The 20,099-nt window shown below is 42.1% G+C and overlaps 1 protein-coding gene across 6 annotated transcripts in view; it reads left to right on the forward strand.

Moving 5' to 3' along the window:
- Positions 1-20,099, forward strand: part of LOC107383076 (A-type potassium channel modulatory protein DPP6) — a 371,266-nt gene that overhangs the window by 256,013 nt on the left and 95,154 nt on the right. For all 6 annotated transcript variants that reach the window (XM_054751024.2, XM_015955500.3, XM_054751025.2 and 3 more), the window contains one exon: positions 14,664-14,762. In XM_054751024.2, the coding sequence (XP_054606999.2) occupies positions 14,664-14,762 (99 nt within the window). The remainder of the gene's footprint in view (positions 1-14,663; positions 14,763-20,099) is intronic.

The following is a 20,099-nucleotide window of genomic DNA, read 5'->3' on the forward strand; positions in this document are numbered from 1 at the left end:
ACAAATCTGAGTTTGGCCTGACGTGGTCATCGTGAAGGAGGGGTTGGGGTTCGGAAAGAAGGCCAAGAAACGTAGGCATTCATGAAAACTGGGATGTAGGAAAGTGGCATCAGGTGTTCTGACTGAATCCAGTTTTTGGACATTTGGCTGCAGCAGAACGCGTTTTAGTCGGATAGCAGTTCAGTAACAGTCAGCAGGAAACAATGAGGTACGATGGGAGGTTGTTGATCAAGAAGGACTTACCTGTCATTCTAAATCTAGTCAAAGGCCACTGTTCTGTATATGTTTTAGGTGTTTTCCTTCTCCAACACACCTGACTCAGTGCTTGAATTGGCTTTTTGGCATTTCCCAATGTTCTGCAGAAGATGTTTAATTAACCATTGATTCATGTGTCTTGAAGCTGAGAAACATCTAAAACAGGAGTGTCCAATCCTGGTCCTGGAAGGAAAATATCCAGCATGTTTTAGTTGTTCCTCTGCTCCAACACACTCGATTCAATGGTTGAATCACCTTATCAGCAGTTCATCAAGCTCCGCAGAAAGCTGTCCACCCTTGATGATTGAAATCAAGTGTTTTAGAGCAGAGGAACAACTAAAACCTGCTGAATACCAGCCCTCCAGTACCAGGATTGGGCATCCCTGTTCTAAAAGTTGCAGGACAGAAGCTCTCCCATAACCCGGATTGGACAGCACTGACCCAAATCACCAAGTAGGCATTTGATCCTAAGTTTGGCTATAATGTCCTGGGAGTGATGTTGCTCTAATCCCGACATCATCGGGATTGTGTGAAGAGGATTTGAGCCAAGTACATCTTAAAAACAGAAGTGCCTTTAAACACTGTGCATGTAGAACTGATGCTGTTTAGAAAGCAAAGGGTGATTTAACACATTTAATCATTCTTCAGTCTCAGTGCAAAATGAATTCCAGTTACTGTGCTTGGAAACTAAGATAATGTATTCCAAAGGTGCAGCATAAATGTGGGGAAAAGGGAAAAAAAATCATTTAGTTCTCAGATAATCTCATTGCGACGAGCTGCTGAAAGCAGGATTGCAGACGCTGTTAATAATGACCCCCAAAGGTGCATCAGAGTTTCATTCCATATGCAACATGATTATTCAGGCTCCTGTCTGTGAAGAAATCATCTCCGCCACTTGAAACCATGGCCTCCTCATGCGGCTGTAATGGAAGGAGCTATATCCGATGCCACCGATGCTTGCTAAACTCGACTGAACATCTCTCTATAAGCAGAACCTATACTGTAGGTGCTAATAATTCAATTATGCTGCGCTATTTTTTATCCAGAGAACTTATTCTACAAAGAACGAGAATTCGGCCAAATGAAGCATTTAATCCTGAAACAACTCGGTATTTTATTCTTATTTAGGGATAAAGTAAGTGTTTGGCACGATATCAAGAGAAATTGGCTCAGTTTTATACTTAAACAACCCACCAATGAGGCTAATTTTCAGTCACTTTAGGAATAATTGCATCTTGAACCAAATAATTAATTGCAAAACTCTTGATTGCGACAATCAGGCGTTTGTGCTGAACACTAAAGGATCTTTAATGTTGCTGTGGGAGAGTTGTGAAACACTTATTTCTACAGAACTGATTGAAATCAGCTACACTGGTGGGTTTTCCAGCGTGTTTATGAAGCAAGTTCACCGAGGAACCATTTTTACTTGTTGTTTTTGAAAAATGATTTTACGTGCAGGCTCAACAAATAGCCTCCTACCCCTATTTCCTGCATTAGCCACATAATGCTGAGATTAGAAAAGCAAGTGCGGTCTACGTAACACGGTAAATTTCCATTAATGGACTCACCCACCTCGACTCATGGCCGTGGAAGGCTGTTGTTGATTTCACGTTCAGGAGAGAGCAGAGCACATCTTGGCTAGAAGCTAACCATTAGCATTAGCAACTCCACAACATGACAGAACTTCTTTAGAACATCAACATTGCAAAGGTTGTCAGAATCAGAATAGGTTTATTGCCGTTGTCAGTGAACAAACAATTCACAAACTAGGAACTTGCTTCGGTACTAATGTGCTACATATACCATGAATAAGATTAAAAATAGAATAAAATAGAATAAAAAACTAGAATAAAACTTTCAGCGATAAAAAATGGCAGGTAATGGTAACATGGCCGATAACGTGACGTTGTGTCGAGTACAGAAGACCAGCATGGTTGTGTATTTATAATCTATTCACAAGTCTAACAGCAGATGGAAAGAAGCTGTTCTTATGGCGGGAGGTTCTGGTCCGGATGGACCGTAACCTCCTGCCTGAGGGAAGCGGCCCAAAAAGTCTGTGACCCGGGTGCGAAGGGTCAGCTGCTATCCGGCCTGCACGCCCCCGAGTTCTGGAGATGTACAGGTCCTGGAGAGATGGCAGGCTGCAGCCAATCACCTTCTCAGCAGAGCGCACAATGCGCTGCAGTCAATGTTTGTCCCTCACTGTGGCTCCAGCGTACCACACAGTGATGGAGGAGGTGAGGATGGACTCAATGATGGCCGTGTAAAACTGCACCATCATCTGGGCTGGCAGCTTGGCCTTTTTCAACTGCCGCAGAAAGTACATTCTCCTTGTAGCGTTGTTGTTAGCCAATCAGAGACGAGATGTCTGAACATCAGGAAATAATCGTGAGTAAGACTCCTAAACCTGCCGTCTTCAACTCAACTCTGCTCCGGCTGACATTTATTTCCTGAAACAGGAGTGTGAGAGCTTTGTTCAGAGATCGACACTAGAGACCACTGCAAAGGAACTGAAACACGAGTGAATTTGGTCTTTAGGGTTGAAGGTCAGCCATTCCCTTTCAGAATTTTCTGCTAGAGAGCAGAATTCATCAGTTACAGCAAGTGATCCAGGTTCCTGAAACTGCAAAGTAGCCCCAGACCATCACACCACCACCACAGTTTTACACCACATGAAACAGAGCAAACACTTTCCCAAAAGTTCTAGTTTTGTCTCATCAACCCACAGAACGTTTTCCCCGAAATGCTTGGAGAATAATCTGCTGATTCAACGGTGTGTCTAGATTACTAAACTAGCAAAACATTCTCATAAAAAATCCTGATAAATAGAATAAAATACTCCTTTATTTTCATTTTACCCAAACGTACAACAAAATTGAGGACAAGGAAATGTTTGAATAAAAGGTTAACATTTCTACCTCACAATGAAATCACCATGAAACCTAAATCACAAGGACGTCTTCATGGTTTTGGCCCTATAATGAACAATGCAATCAATTGAAAACTGTTTTTAATTTGTTTTCTGATACTTTTGTCACATCGCTGTGCTTCGCCCGGGTATTGTAGCACGCTTCACATGCTCTGAGAAAGATTTCCCTGTAAAATACTAAACCACAAGTCTTTCAGTGCTTCTTATTTTGCTCCAATTACACTGGAAGGCGAAACATTTTAGGAACAAAGGCAGCTCGCTCTGAGCAGCAAATTGTTGTGGTTCATCTTGTCTGAGGAGTTGTTTCCACCCAGTTAAGAGGCTAAGTTTGACGGATGTTCCTCTTACGGGTCGACCTGCCGGTTTCTAAGTGCCCCTGACATCCACTTTGTTCTCACACACACGCTTGACACACACCGAGTTTTGAGCTCCCACTCTTTCTCGGATGAGCTGAAACTTCTGTAAGAAGTTGCTGCGTTTTTGGCACATCTAGGTCAGATTTTTGGGCGTTTGCGTCTGAATGTTGTGACTGACTGCAGCTCGCTGAAGCTGGGAGGATAAGACGATGAAAGCGAGCAGTCAGGGAGCTGATTGCATGAACCCAACTCTCAAGTTACGTCTTACAAGCAACAAGAAATGGGTCTCTGTTGTGTTCAAATACATCTCTGCACTCTTCTGCGTGTTTTTGTGCTCAGCGTGGCAATTTTCACCCGTGTGTTTGGAGTAAGCACCATAAAACATCTTATTTAATGGGTTGGAATAGTATAACTCTGTGTCACACTTTATTAAACTCGTTTGAATAAAGTGTTTATCTGATTTAATGAGTCAACATTTGACTCAGTGGTGAATGCTGCATTCACTGAAAAATTCACTTTCTCAGATGAATCATGGAAGCTGAGGACTTGAATTAAAGAAGCCGCTGATGGTTAAACCACATAATGCGCGTATTCCAACCCTGTTTATCGTGTTCTTTTAATTATCTCATTGTGATTTTCAGTCAGCTTGTTTTCGCCCACTGTGGTTGATTCATCACAGTATACAGTGATCCCTCGCTACTTCGCGGTTCGTTTATCGCGGATTCACGACTTCGCAGATTTTTTCTTTGGAGCCTTATTCAAGGGAAATTCGCCGATTTGCGGTATTTTTCACCGATTCGCGGTAGTTTTCTATGCGAAATATCAAGAAATTCCTGTTTTTTCATCAATTTCATCATAAAATGCACTTTTTGTAATAAAACTATAAAAAACCAAGTAAAAATGTTTTTTCTTGAGTTTTACCCACAAAAAGAGATTGTGATCATACGATAATTTAATATAGTACTGTACTGTAAATATGGTGTCCCTACTTAGCGGATTTTCACCTATCGCGGCCAGGTCTGGAATGCATCTACCGCGATAAACGAGGGATCACTGTATACAATAATGGGCTCGACACACGGGAGGCGACAAACGACCGCGATCAGCTAAATTCGTCGCTGTCGCTTTTACTACCTGACACATGGGAGGCGACCCGTGGCCAGCGGCAAAGCAAAGGCGTTCTGTTCCGTGGCGAAATCAAATCTTCCGTTGTTTTTTATTGGCTGTGTCAGGTTGGAGGGAATTAAGGTTATTTAAGCGGTTCAGAGTTAAAAAGCGGTAGATATGATGTTTCACAAGGTGCTGCTAGAGTTATGTGAAATCTTACTTCTGATTTTACTATATTAAAAAAACAGAGAATGGGCTCATCCCATATTACAAACCAGGAGAGGGCTACTCTCTGTCTATCAGGACATGCTTCCATTTATCACACGGTTTGGACCTCACATTGAGATGAACACAGTCACAGAAGGAGAAACAGAGTCCATGTTTGCTCGGAGATGTACGGAGCATCCTGCCCGCTCATTGGTCAGTGAATGAAACCTCAGTTGATTGGTCCTCGTCCGAGCGACAGCGATGAAAAGTTGAAAATATTTCGACTTTCTGGGATCGCGTCGCTGAGTCGCCTGTGCACGACACGTGCACAAGCGCAAAATTTCACACGCACATTTTTTTGCGTTTCGCTTAGTAGGAGGGAGACCCGCGATTATCGCTTTGTCATTGAAAATGAATGGAGGAGAGGCGATGTCACTTCCCGTGTGTCGAGCCTATTCGGCTTTGTTTTCATGCAGTTATCAAACTGCATGTTTGTGTAATGGCTTGGTGTTTGAATTATTTTAGACCAAGGTCATCCTATTTTGAGATGATGAGGTTTCTGTTTGCATCAAATCTTAAAGATAACTACATAAATATAATAACTGGTGAACGTGGGACATGTTGAGGATGACTTATAATTTCAGTTCAACTGGATTGTAGCTAAAGTTGATTAGCTGTGGCAGCCATCTTGAATCTGGTTATTTTGTGGGTGTGTATCCACTTTCTGACAATTTAAATGATAAATGACCCGCACTTGTATAGCGCATCTCAGAGTAAGAACTCCAAAGCGCTTTACACTACAGTGTATCATTCATCCATTCACACACACACACATTCATACATTGGTGGGGATGAGCTACGATGTAGCCACAGCTGCCCTGGGGCCAGGGACGAAATTTTGATTTCAGAAGTGGGGGGGACACAGCAGGCTTGTGCGGATTTGGGGTGGGGGGTGTTATGTAAAGACCCCTTGACACGTCACGTGCCCATCTCAATAATTTTTCCATCCTCAATATATATATATATATATCAAAGTTAAAAAATGTACAACTCTATTATTATTTTTATTTATTATCATTATTGAAGTGCAGTTTTGGCTGTTGACAATGGATAGGCCATTGTATTTATTGTTTTGGGTCTTTTTTTAATTGTTTTTGGTGCAACATTTTCTAACAGGGAGTGAGATTCCTTTTTTATTTAATTTTTGTTTGTTATTTTTATTCGTTTAGAAGTTCTGGTTCTGGACATTTCAATGTTAAATGAAGGTTTATTTGTTGCATTTTAAAGGGTGTACTTGCATTATTATGATATATTAACATTATATTAGTGGTTATTTTGGTCTAGATAATGTTGACAATGATATCGTTTATCATCAACAATTTGTTGGACAATATATCGTCCAGCAAAATGTGTTACTTTCCCAGGCCTAGTCAAAAGTATAAAAATTATTTATACATAAACGGTCCCTCTTGAGATCTGGCCGTTAGTTCATTTGCTGTGTTAGAGGACATGCTGAACTAATGTTTTACACATGATCATCACCCTAACATTTGAGTGTATAAATACATATTAAATATGTTTTTCCCTTAAAAGTGTTTAAACAGTTGTTGCATTTCAACACACAAAAAAAATGGAAAAATAAGATAAATCTAATGAAAAGTGTACATCTTTGACATTAAGCTTGAAAAAAATCTGTTGACGATGATGATACTGTTCATTTTTCAGAGCTTTTTAATGTGAAAATATACATTGCAATAGATAAGTTTACAATAAAGTTAAATGATAAAAGTTTTGAAGTTACACTTCTACTACTACTACTACTGGTAATAATAATTATGATGATAATAGCAATAATAAAAAATAATAATAATTATTATAATAATACGAATAAATTGTGTCTGAGGAGTCAGTTATGTGGAGGAGATGAGTTTGTAAAAGTTCGTTTTGAGTATGTTTGTGAAGGAGGAGGTGAGTCTGAGCTTAATGCAGGGGTGTCACATGTTCCAACTTACGTTTTGACTTAGAAAGAAGTCTCTTATATCCACTTTTCGTTTTCTTGACATGCTGCCTCTTGGCTGTGCCTAACTACCGAAGACTCACAAATGAACACTTATTCAAATGTTATGTAATGGAAGCTGAGCTGAGCTCTGATATTACACAGCGTCTAGTTGACGATGTGACTCAGTACCGGTGTTCCCTAGCGGCTCCAAACTAGCAAAACAACGTGAGCACGTTCTGACTGTTTCCAACTTGAGTGACAGCAGCAACAGCCAATAATACGTTAGCAAGTATCAGCAGAGCCAATAGATTAGCTTTTGGGCGGGTCTAATAGGAAACCGGTTTCCGTTTCGGTCCTAGTGCTCAACCAAATCCAGTTAATGGAGCCTAATATTGTTTTTGGACGGAAAAAAGTGCAGGGGACCAAAACTGCCTTTTGAAAAAGTGGGGGGGACATGTCCCACCCGTCCCCCCCCAAAATTACGTCCCAGCCTGGGGCGCACTGGCAGAGTCCAATTTAATCGAAATCCATTAAGTGGTTCACTAGATGTGTTTTCCTAAACACCAAAGAAAAACTAATTCACACAAGTAATATTTTACGTGTTATTCCCTTTCATCTGTGACATGCTGTCATTAAATACGATGGATAAACGAAGTGAAAGCACCGGCTGCCATGGAAGTGGGAATAAACACATCATGATGTCCTCCTTACAAAACTAGCAGATTGAACCTAATCTGAGTTTCACTTCTTCACTTCATACCAGGTTTATCAGCATCTTGACTGATTTTTTTACTAGGAAGTTTCAAAAGAAACACTGAAGTTAAAATATGTCATTATATTCTAGGGGTTGTAACAACTAGTCGACTAGTTGACTTCCCTGCTCTGTAGTGACTTTTTATGCCTTTCATCGACTAGTCGCTGTCACGTGATAATGACCGACAAGATGCAGTCCTGGGAAAAGACAGCAGGTGGCGAGCCCCTGCGCGTTGGGAGGCGACGCGCTGTGCCAGAGCGTCGGTATCTGACGCCCGCCATTAAAGGGACATTTGACCGAATTGTGACCTTTACCCTCTTGCAATTTAACCTTCCCCTCACCCCCATCCTAATCTTAACCAGCTTGCGCATGCAAAGCTCTGATCGTTGACGCGCTCCAGACATCTGCGTCCTGAGCACGGCCACAGTAACATTATCCAATTAGGTGTTGCCACCTCAAAAACAAAGTTAACACACAATCGTTCATGCCGGCTCATTTCCTTTTATGTTTTCTGTCTTTTATTTGTGCCAGATGCGTTTCGCTGCTGTGGAGCGGAGCCATCGATATATATACTGGACAATTCATTTCCATAGAATCCAATAACACGTTTTGAGGCTAAATGGGAGGTGGCCACCACCGCCATTTTGACCGTGTCACAGGTTCCGTCAAGCCCAGACAATTCCACAAAAGGGAAGAGAGGTGGAGGTGAGGGTGGGGCTGTTAGCCTGTGATCAACTGACGACACCTGGTCGAACTGGCTACAAGCTGACCTGAAGCTAACCCTGGCTAACCCAAAGCTAACGCGGAGGTGGGAGCTAAGCTAACGGAGGTAGCAACCTAGCTACAACCGGAGTTAACTGTGCACAACACCAGAGCTTCTGAGTCAGAGATACGCCGGGCTGACCGCTGGGTAAAACCAGGTGGAACACAGAGGTCTCCTGAAAGCTGCTGAAAGCCGGCAGCCGCGCAGTAGACAGAAGCCGCGATCAGACAGAGATGCGCTGAGCTGCGGGGAGGGGAGAAATGGGTAGAAAACAGAGGTCTCCCGAGAGCTCCACAAGCCGATAGTCGGAACCCAGCTCCACCAACATGTTATATTTCAACCCATTTTCTAAAGTGCAGCGTTATGTTAAATGCACTGGGTTTTACCCTATTACATTTAAATTTCATGGTTAAACAGTACATGTTAAAATCTAAGCTCAGCTTGGCAGTGACCTAAAATACATAAATATAATTTTACTTACCGAAAAAAATGAAGTGGAGACTCCTTGGACGCTCTATTAGTGCAATTAATGCCACAGCAAGTCATTTTGTCCAACAATTACACAAATAATATCCAAAAAAGAACGCACAAACACAGAGACTCAAAATCCCAGAACAGTTTCCAGGCCAGACCGAGGCTCTACTGAGGCCTTTCCCCGGTGCTAGCTCTGTGGTCACGTGGGTCTGATGCTCATTAATTACACAGAATTTTAGGCTTTTAATACACTTAAACAGAAGAGTGAGAAAAAAAATTCACCCCCCTCAGAGTTGTCATGAGTGTAAACTAGATCATTTAAACCAAAAACAAGTTTTGGTACCAGGCTGTAAACATGTTTATTTCTGCTGTGAAATTGGTATTTTTAACACGGGACTCAATGAGGATTTGCTCGCTTCTGACACCAGCCCCTAGTGGATGAGGGTGCAACTGCAATTTTTGTTATTTCTGGGTCGGCCTCAATTTTTGAGCCGCATTGTGGGGGCTTGGGCGGAGCGCATCACCTGTTTTGTCCTCCGGTGACGCACCTCACTGATGCGGCCAGCGAGCACTCTGCTGTTTTTGCGGTCGGTAGATCTTTTAGAACTGCAGTTCAAAGGTAACTCAAGAGGTGACTTTATATGAACCCAGGTAGCAGTTTTTCTTTAGGACTGAGAGGAGATGCAGGAAGATAATAAACAGGCAGGACAGAAAAATAGTCAAATAAAAACAAGTTAGTTTTTGTACCTGGTGGTTGCAACAAACAGACACCATTGAAGGTAATCAGAAGTGAGGAACAGAAAATGAAATAATTATTTTAATGTTTAGAGCAGCAGGAACTCTGAGAGGCTGCAGGCGCATCAGTGAGTTTGCGGCCGCTGCGCAGGGGGAGGGGGGAGAGGGCTGAAGCCGGGGGAGGGGGGAGAGGGCTGAAGCAGGGGGAGGAGGGAGAGGGCTGAAGCAGGGGGAGGGGGGAGAGGGCTGAAGCAGGGGGAGGGGGGAGAGGGCTGAAGCAGGGGGAGGGGAGAGAGGGGTGAAGCAGGGGGAGGGGGAGAGGGCTGAAGCGGGGGGAGGGGGGAGAGGGCTGAAGCGGGGGGAGGGGGGAGAACTGAAGCGGGGGGAGGGGGGAGAGGGCTGAAGCGGGGGGAGGGGGGAGAGAACTGAAGCGGGGGGAGGGGGGAGAGGGCTGAAGCGGGGGGAGAGGGCTGAAGCGGGGGGAGGGGGGAGAGAACTGAAGCAGGGGGAGGGGAGAGAGGGGTGAAGCAGGGGGAGGGGGGAAAGGGCTGAAGCGGGGGGAGGGGGGAGAGAACTGAAGCAGGGGGAGAGAACTGAAGCAGGGGGAGGGGGGAGGGCTGAAGCGGAGCAGTATAGATGCAGAAACTACCGTTGTTAAAAGAGACGTGTTTAACTTAGAAAATGTGGGCGCAATTTTAATTGTCAAAAACTCCAGCGAACCAACCGCTTCAGGTGTATGACGTCATCAACGACTAGTCAAAGTCGACTCGATTTTCGTAACTTGACTGTCGGCTTAACAAAAATTGAAGTCATGCTACCCCTACTATATTCTGTGTCGTCCTGCATGGCCTTTCTCCCAGCATGCATTTCATCTGAATATCTTGATTGTGTGTTGGTGATGACGGCTTGAGGAGAATTGAAGTCACAGTCGAGCTGTTAAGAAGGAATTTTTGCACCACTTTAAAGCAAAACTGGTATAAAAATAAAAGATGAGAAAGCACTTGAAACAAATACAAATTACACTGAATGCATTTTTTATTCCTTTTTATCTTCTGACTCAGTGCTTTTTATGGAGAAGGAGATGATATGATGAGCATTGATGGATGAAATTAAGCTGAAATGAATAGCAGGAGGCATCTGCCGTAAATATCTGCTGACAATCTGGTTTTGTCAAAACCCTGAGGGAGTTACGAAGCTCTTCCTTTGTTATTATACTCTCATGTGGCTTTTTATGTATTTATTTTTCTGGCTCTGATAAGGTTTTTGTTCTTTGAAAGGTGAACAGCCTGTGGGGAAAAAGTTGTTAGGACGCCTTGTGAGATAAGGAAGTGACAAAAACACCTTATGGATTCTCATGTTTTGTTGTCAGGAGTAAAAAAAAAAGTTGATCTTACCTCTGTGCCTTATTTTTTATTTTTATAAATCACTTATTTCACCTTTTCCCCCCTAAACTTTTAGAAAACACTTTCCTGCCATATCTGCCTCATCTTAGAATAACGTCGGTCTCCAGCCCCAAAGGCTCATGATGTAAAGTTTGCTTTAAGACATTTCTGTTTTGATAAAAGTTAGATTTAAACAAAGTTTTACCCGAACTTTAAGGAACTTTACCTGAATATTCTACATGGCTGTGGTCACTCAGAGCTCATATATACAACAGAACAAACAAAATGAGTCATGGGTTACACAGCATGTCACCAAAAGGAGATTAGATTTGTTTTTAATAAACTGAAATGGCCAAAAATAATAATTTAGCCATTAATTGGCATAAAATGTTAATTATGATGGTTTAAAGTGGGTGCCTGTAAGGTGATTATAAACAACAGTGTTAGATTTGATGTAGTCAGAACCAATCCCTTGTTCCTGATTGAGGTTTAACAACGAGCTTTCCTCAAATACAGATTTTCACTAAATTTAAGGGACACTTAGCAGTTTTGGCTTGCATGTAGCGCCCCCTAGTGTCGGTTAGTCAAAGCAAATGTGAAACTCTCCTCCTCGCTGTGTGCTGGTCTTTTTAACACCTTAATCTAACAGCTGAAATGTCTCCCCAGCCTTCATTCATGTCTACAAGTGTGTTTCATCGCTAAATCAAATAAATCAGCTGTGTTCAAGATACAAAACCTGCTGGAAGCAGATTCCAGTCAGCGCTGGCATGTCAGCTCCACTTTACTAAGTCCAACAAGGAACGGACTGCCACTCTGAAGTTGCAAGTTCTGGCCACGGGGAGCCGTGGAGGTCTGAGTGTGCCCATTCCTGGTCCTGGAGATCCGGTATCCAGCCAGTTTTAGTCTTAACCCTTCTTCAACACACCTGAATTCAATCAGCAGGTGATTAACAGGCTTCTGCAGAGCCTGATGAGCTGCTTCACAGGTGATTCAGCCACTGAATCAAGCGTGTTGGAGCAGAGAAACCACAAAACCTGCTAGATACCAGCCCTCCAGGACCAGGATTGGGCACCCCTGCTATAAAAGGTCATTTTAGCACAAACTGGCTCAAGAAAATGATTTACAAATATGAGTCACCTAGTGTGACTTTAACATTTTTAGAAATCTGGACAATACAGGATATATTTTAGTGTAGTGGCCTTTTAGTTGTTTGTGTGATCGCTCTACATCTTTCTAAGGATTGCACCTGTGACACAAAAACCACTTTTCTTTATTTTGTTTTTATTTTACTCCAAACAACGTTGATAAATGTGTTTGTTGAAGGTGACTTATGCAGCTTTCAGTTTCGATGTTCTTACCTCCATCATGACAGTGTCTTATGAAAACAATAAAGACACCATGACTGAACAGCATTTGCCAAGGGCACTGACACACAGTCCCATTAACATAAAACGGATTATGCAACGTAGAAGAAGAAATATGCAAATCCCGTACGGCCTTTCCTTGAGCAATTTGGTTTTTTAACATTTCAGTGATTTGTTTAGTCTCACTCAAACTGGAGGTCGTTCGTGCCTTTCAGACCAACCTTTTGTAGATGATTCCTTGTACAAAATGACTTCCTTTCAAGCATCAACTGGTGTTATGACTTCACCACCTTCCAACTGTTGTGCTGCACTCTTAGTGCACTAAAGAAATTGAGTGGATAAAAATAGATAAATGGGGTTGTGGTCCTCAGTGTAATAAAATCTCAATTTTTGAAATGTTTTTTTTTAAATCAGGAAAAGTCTCAGGATTTCATATTTAAAGATGAGTGTCACACAATCTGTTTTCATCAGATTACTGTAAAGGTGTTCAAGTCTGGAAGTGGCTTACATTTGTTATCAGGGTATCTGCGGGTCCTTAAAAAGTCTTAAATTTGCTTTTCCAAATTTAAGGCCTTAAAAATCCTTAAAAATGACAAATAATCCTTAAATACAGTTTCCAAAGGTCTTAAATGTCCAAAGACCTAATAAACAAGATTCTGTTATTTCTATAAAATTTTCATAAATTTCTAGTTAGTGTTCAGCATTTTTTGTGTATGATATTGGCGTAAGCGGAACCATACATATTCAGTTGGTTGTGAAAGGGGGCTATTTTTAGATGAGCACATTAGCTGGTTAAGCTAGTGGGAGCTTGTGCCATGGGAAGTGAAAGTTTGATGGTAACTGGATGGCTTATCCCACGTTGGCGACGTGGTTAGCACCGGTTCCAGGCAATAGCTTGAAATTATAGCTTAAATTGAATTTTAAAAAATTGCTTAAATTTGGTCAAAGTGGCCTTAAAAAGGTCTTAAAAAGTCTTAAATTTGGCTCCCTTAAACCTGCACATACCCTGTGTTATATTTGTCCTAATAATCCATTCATCATCCGCCTCATTTACACGTCTGCAACATTATTGTAAAGTATCAGAACCAGCTTGGTACTTTCAGTTGTTTCAGTGTCCAAAATCAGGGGTAGCCTCCTTGTAAGGAACCGACCCACCCTGTTCACAGGTTGGGTCCTTCGCCAACCACAAAGACAGGAAGTGAGCGGCTGTGGATGGTAGCCTTCAAATTTTACCCGCCCTTACGTCAGCATGTGTCTTAGAAATCGTGACAGCGCTAAACAAGAGTTAACTCATTCACTGCCGGCCGTTTCCTGATCGGTAAAGCCCTTCGCTGCCAGCGTTTCTCACAGTTTTTATTGTTTTTTTAAGAGTCACAGAACGTTGTGCGCTAGGATGTCGACGCCAAAACAAAGCAGAGACTCACCTCTTACATCAGGAAGAATCCGCGTGTTTCGAGCGTTATCCGTTCTTTCATAATCCGTTGTTGAATTGTGATCGGCAGAAGCTTTTCCGGTTTGCGCCTCACTTTTTTTACAGCAGCGGCCCAAAATGATCTCCTAACACATGGATGTTCTGCTTCCTGATCATGTGATGTGTGACGTACGTGGATGAAGATCGGCTTTAGAGCTAAGATGTTTGTTCTCTCGGCGCGGGGGCTCGTTCCGACGCCCTAACAGCAAAAAAAAATGCCAATGACGACTTTAGTCGTCAATGGCAGTGAACGAGTTAAAACTAAACTTATCTACAATGAATAATGTAACACGGGACCTGCCATTCAAGCTTGTTTGATGAGTTTTACAATTTTTTACAAGAAAAAAACTATACAAATTTAAAATCTTAGCAACACAACAGCTTTTACATTTAGTTCCACCAGAAAACATTTAAAACTGTAATCGTCTCTCGTTTAAAAACAAAACCCCCATCATGAATCCTGGAATAGAGTTGGCCAACAAGGGAACACCAGACCCATCCTTCAAATCCAAGAAAAAGGAGGCTGCATTTGTCGGCTGCATTTAGAGGAACCTTCGACTTTGGACATGCTGCTTCCATGTGACACAGTCCACTTTCACATATGGCCTTGGGAGGGTACATCCCTAGGACTGGACCACAGCCCATGTCTTAAAGTAAAGTGGAAGAATGCTGGTCTAAAAATGCTGTTTTTAAGTGAAAATGTCTTTAAAAGTCCTTCATTGTTGAACTGAAAGCTTTATTGGCGTTTACCTTGATATCTCGAGTCTTCTGATGTCTGAGGAGTAATTTAATCTGTATTTTGGAGGATTTGCCTACCATATTCTGTTATATTAAACTTTATTAAAACTTTGGTTGTTTTCCCTGCAGGTGAAGATGACCATCTGGCTCTTAAAGGCAAAGTCACGGTTGGAGACCTCTTCAGAAAAGACTTAAAGGTTCATGACCCAAACGCCAAATGGATAAGCAGTGAGTTTCCTTTCCAAACGTAGAACCATGCTGTTCGGTTGGAAACCTCCAATCCTGCCGTAGAACAAGCAAGAAAACAGAATATTCTATTCCATAGGCATAATTTTCTCTTATGTATGATTGATTTGATTTGAAAAGAAACGACTGGACAGTTGAGCAGTCGTGATCAGTCACCATCCATCTGTATTGCTAGTTTCATGAATCTGACAAATAATTGGAGTTAAAGGTGTTCAGGCCAAATCTTGGAAATTGCTAATGTTTTGCTATCAGCTTCTATCGTGTAGCTCGTGTTGCTCAGTCTCTGAATCATTTAATCGATTTGGTGCCATTTTTGTGTCTCACCTTTAAAATCTGTAGAGTTATATCCATATCTGGGCTGGCCGTCAGTCAGAAGTGGTGGTCTCATTGAATCATCTTGACTTCTTGACCCCAAAATCTAAATGTTTAAAGAGCACATTCATATTTGTTCAATAGTTTGTGGAATAATTTGTTAACGGACGAATTAAACCAGCTCAGAATCAGAAAAGTCCTCTATAAAAGGTGCTAACATCAGTGATCATCAGGTATTACATGTGTGTATTGCACCTGGAAGAACAGGCACCAGGCCCAGTCTCTAACTGGCACATTGTTGGGAGACGGGTTTAAGCCGGCGCTGAAAGGTGTGTGTGACACACACCTGGCACTGGCTTTAGTTTCTCAGCCAAAACAAGTCCATCTCCACATATGTAGGTGCACATGCCACATCGCCCATGTGAACTCTTCCTCCTCATCCTGTGGCGCCGTGGGTCACAGCTGCTGCTTCTTCATCAGGAAACATGAAAGATAAAAGAGGATGAGTCGGTTTACATCAACACGCAATCTGACTCCCAACAGGAAGTTGTTTCATCCGTAACTCAAGTTTTATTACTTGCAACATGTTTATGGTTCCCTAATTTAAAATCTGAAATATGCTTTGATGAAATCATGCTTTGGAAACTGAAGAGGGGAAAAGTAGCCAGTTTCTTTTGGCTTTTTTACTTGTTTGTTTATTCTTGGCTTCAAAGCTGTGGTTTAGGTACTGACAGGTCTTAATATTTGCAGGGACGTGGTTCCTGAGTAATCCGATCTCTGTTGCACACTCAGACAGCTGAGCAGAAAACACGACATCAGCAGGTCAACTTGGCTTTCCTGTTCACACATAAGAGGTTTCAGAACCATTTTCATCTCATGTATCACATGAAGTAACAACCAGAAAACTGTTTGAGCTTATTAATGCAAAGAGGTTAACATTATAGGACTCAATGTCAACTCAACTCTAGTAGCAAGGACACCTTTGACCTCTAAGGGTCCAATACTCATTTTTTCTCACTAGACTATAAACTAATCTGTAGAAATGCTACAAAAATCCAACATGGCAGCCCCCATGAAAAGGACAGTGTTGGCCTTACGATTCAACCAGAAGGTTGCAACTAGCTTTTAGATTAGAGTCATGGCACAAGAATGTAAAATTTGAGTAAAAATGTGATTGTGCTGCTCTCGCTATAAAATACCGACACGTAGCAAGAACGGTGCAAGGAGAAGAGTTGAGAGCAGGAACTACGTTTCACCTAAATCTGTTGAATTTCCAAGTGTGTCTTTGAAGATTTCAGAGCATTTGCAATGGCTGTGGCTTTTGTTCCGTCAAAAACAAAACATGTGGTATTTGGGCCGTGCCACGTTTTCTGTTCTAATTCAAAATCAGCTTAATGTTGCTAACGTAGTTAGCGTAAAGATACTCATTTGCATTGGCTTAACTTAGCGGCATTTCATCTTTTTCTGTTTTAGCATTTTTTCTCCACTCGATGTTTGATGGATATGTGATTATTACATTTAAAAATTCTGGGCCAGATATGATGGTCTAACGGCCTGGATTTGGCCCAGGAGCCACCAGTTGACAAATTGTGTTTTAATATTTTGCCTATCGAACGCTTCTCTGTCAATAATTATTAGTCAAATTCTAAACAACAACCAATGCAATTGGTGAAATGGTATGCCTATTTAATCTATAATTGGCTGTTTGTGTCATGTTCTGCGGGTGGAGATGGCAGACCATGTGTGGTGGTGGGTTTCAGGAGGCAGAAGAGCAGGCAACGGATGAAATAATAAAAATATGTTTAATTGTAGAACGCGAGTGACAGGACAAACAAACATGCACAAAACGACAATGATCCGACGAAGACAGCAACAAGGAGGGAGGTATAAATGCACAAGGGAATCAGGAACACATGGGCAGAGTAATGAGGGACAGGTGAGAACATCAAGGGTAATCAAGGCAGGAGAGCCACAGTCAGGGAGGCCAGGGTGGATCATGACAGTTTGCAGGTGTAGTTCTGGCCTGTTTCACATTTTCTCACCATCCTTCAGTAGCTCCTCGTTTACCAAACATGACTTTTTTTGTGAAAAATGCCAGTAATCACAACTCCTCAGAAACAAATTCAGATGCTTTTTTTTTTTTAGAAAACACTGACGGCAGAAAGACCCGCGCCAACACAGAAAGATATTAGGAAAAAAATATTTATTTAGCATCAGTTCCGACTGGATGTGTCAGTGTGACATTGAAGAGGGAGATCACAGCTTCCAGATGAAGGTATCTGGACAGCTGAAGGGTTCATGATGTGTGTTTGGAAATCAACACATCTGAGGTGGCTGAGAGCGGACACAGCTGCTCTGATCCGCTCTCAGATGCTGAAAACCCAAACCCCCCTCCCTCGCGTGATTGGCTGTAATTTGAAAGCTGAAACTTTATATTTATTATATTAGTGACAGGAAGGCGACGACGTTGCTCTTGATCTGAGATGACAGGCTGAATCTGTTTCTAGCTGCGGTTCCCCATGTGTGCTCGGTGATGAGTGGTCTCTCATGTGGCTGATTTGTTGTCGTTACTAGCTGTGACCCAGAGGTTGTCAACAAACCGATCACGCTTCGGTGGGCGCAGATGAATGTCACAAACCGCAGCTGCACTGTACACATCTGGATACTAACATCTGCTCCTCGGGCTTCAGGGCTAAATCTGATTACACGTATAGTTGTGACTGAAAACAAAGACTGGGTTATGTAAGTCCATTAGGACGGGTGAAAATTAGACCTGATGTAAAAAATCCCCTCAGCCTACTGATGCTAATTTAGCATGCACAAAGAAAAGAGAGGGAGTGTGTGTGTGTGTGTGTGTGTGTGTGTGTGTGTGTGTGTGTGTGTGTGTGTGTGTGTGTGTGTGTGTGTGTGTGTGTGTGTGTGTGTGTGTGTGTGTGTGTGTGTGAAGTGGGCTTGTAAAGATCCTTACATGCGGCAGCAATCACTAAGAGTTGCCTTTGGAAACCACCACTCTTTCATCTTTTCTTTCGTTGGTGTCTTTTACATCAGTGGATTTTAGGCGAGTCATTAGGCGCCGCGCTCACAAAGAGGAGACAAAGCCGAACAGAAGACGGAGATCCGTAAGATGATTATTTTGTCACTTTTTTCTTCCCAGAGCTGCACCGGCGTTCGTGATTTCAGGATGTCTCTCGAATTCTCGCTGAGGGTTGAAATTGATTTTTTTTAAAACCTCATTTGGATCAATTTTATGATTCCCCAATTCAGGATTGGTCCCTGTGTATCAGTCATCTCCCTCATGTCAGATTGGATGTAACCTTCAGGATGGTTTCCCGTTGTTCCGTCCCTTTTTCTCTTTCTACACGCTCATAAAAAAACAAAATTATTCTCAGGATCATTTGTGAGATCTGGATGATTTGTCTCCAGGCCTTCTCGTGTAAACAAATGACAGCTGATTATACCGCAGGGATGAGGAGAACATTTCAGATTTCTTTGACTTATTGGATGAAGAGAGAGGTGTGTTGCTGGATGAAGTTATTGGACGACACGTAATGGGCTGAATACAGACATCTGTACTGCTGTTGAACAAACAATTATCCATCTTGACTCGTAAAATAACACTATCCATTTTTCTCATTTACATGTTATTAATCAGTAACGGATGGACTATCTTGTCCCTTTTTTAATGCGTTATTGATTGAAGCTCAGCGGTTTTCGTTTTGGCAAACCACCACGTTGTGGCACGGCACCAGAAGGTTTGTCGAGGTTAATCGCTGCAGATGTCAGACATTTACACGCTCCTTTGGGATGTTTTGTTGGAATATTGTTGGTTTTAATTCTACTTCTTCAGCTTATCTCTTTCTCCCAGTTTTACAGCAGCTTCCTTCAAAGATGGGATTGCTCTTAGCCCAAGCGCCTCCGGTGGCGTCACCACATCTTATTTCCTTTCAGCATTAAATTATGTAAACATTTAAACCTTTAAATGATTGTTTTAGAAAATCACACTATCGTGTATTTATGTTTGAAGACTGTTCTGTGTCTCTACCAGAATGTATGTTTGTAGTTACTAAACATAAAAATATGTTTTTGATTTGCATTTTAGAATATTTCAGGTGTGATTTTTATGTCTTTAACTTTCTTAACCTTTAATTATTTATTGGAATTTATAAACTAATAAGACAAACTACTCTATCAGCGACACACACGTCAGAATTAAGTAACACTTTTAATAAACGTCATTCAGGACTGAGAAACCAATGGCCTGAAGTAACTGAGCTTTTGCATCCAGCAGCTTTCCTCTTAGCCTAAAATTCTAAATAAAATGAACACAAACACAATAAAAAAGCGACTTTAACATGTTTAGTTCATTTTTGAGATCCTTTTTGCATTTTTACATGCTGCTGTTGGTCGGATGCCTTGTTTGTTAGTGGTGGTCAGAGGGGCCGACGGCGCCAAATGGCAGCCTCGCCTCTGTCAGACCTCCCCAGGGCGGCTGTGGCTACAAGTAGCTTACCATCACTAGCAGTGTGTGAATGTGAGTGTGTGAAAGCGTCTTTGGGGGTCTTGAAAAGCGCTATATAAGTTCAATGCATTATTATTATTATTATTATTATTATTATTATTATTATTATTTACACTGAGTACGGAACCAACGTGGTCCAGTTTCCATTCAAAGAGTCCAATCAGAGCATTCTCACCAGCTGTGGTGTGATGCCTGTGTTTGTATAGCACCTTCTCATGGGCTCGACACACGGGAGGCGACATCGCCTCTCCTCCATTCATTTTCATTGAGACATGCGCGACAAAGCGATAATCGCAGGTCTCCCTCCTACCAAGCGAAACGCGAAAAACGTGCATGCGAAATTTTGCACTCGTGCACGTGTCGTGCACAGGCGACCCAGCGACGCGATCCCAGAAAGTTGAAACATTTTCAACTTTTCTTCGCTGTCGCTCGGACGAGGACCAATCAACGGAGGTTTCATTCACTGACCAATGAGCGGACAGGATGCT

Source organism: Nothobranchius furzeri, chromosome 7, assembly GCF_043380555.1.
Source record: "Nothobranchius furzeri strain GRZ-AD chromosome 7, NfurGRZ-RIMD1, whole genome shotgun sequence".
Lineage (NCBI taxonomy): Eukaryota > Metazoa > Chordata > Actinopteri > Cyprinodontiformes > Nothobranchiidae > Nothobranchius > Nothobranchius furzeri.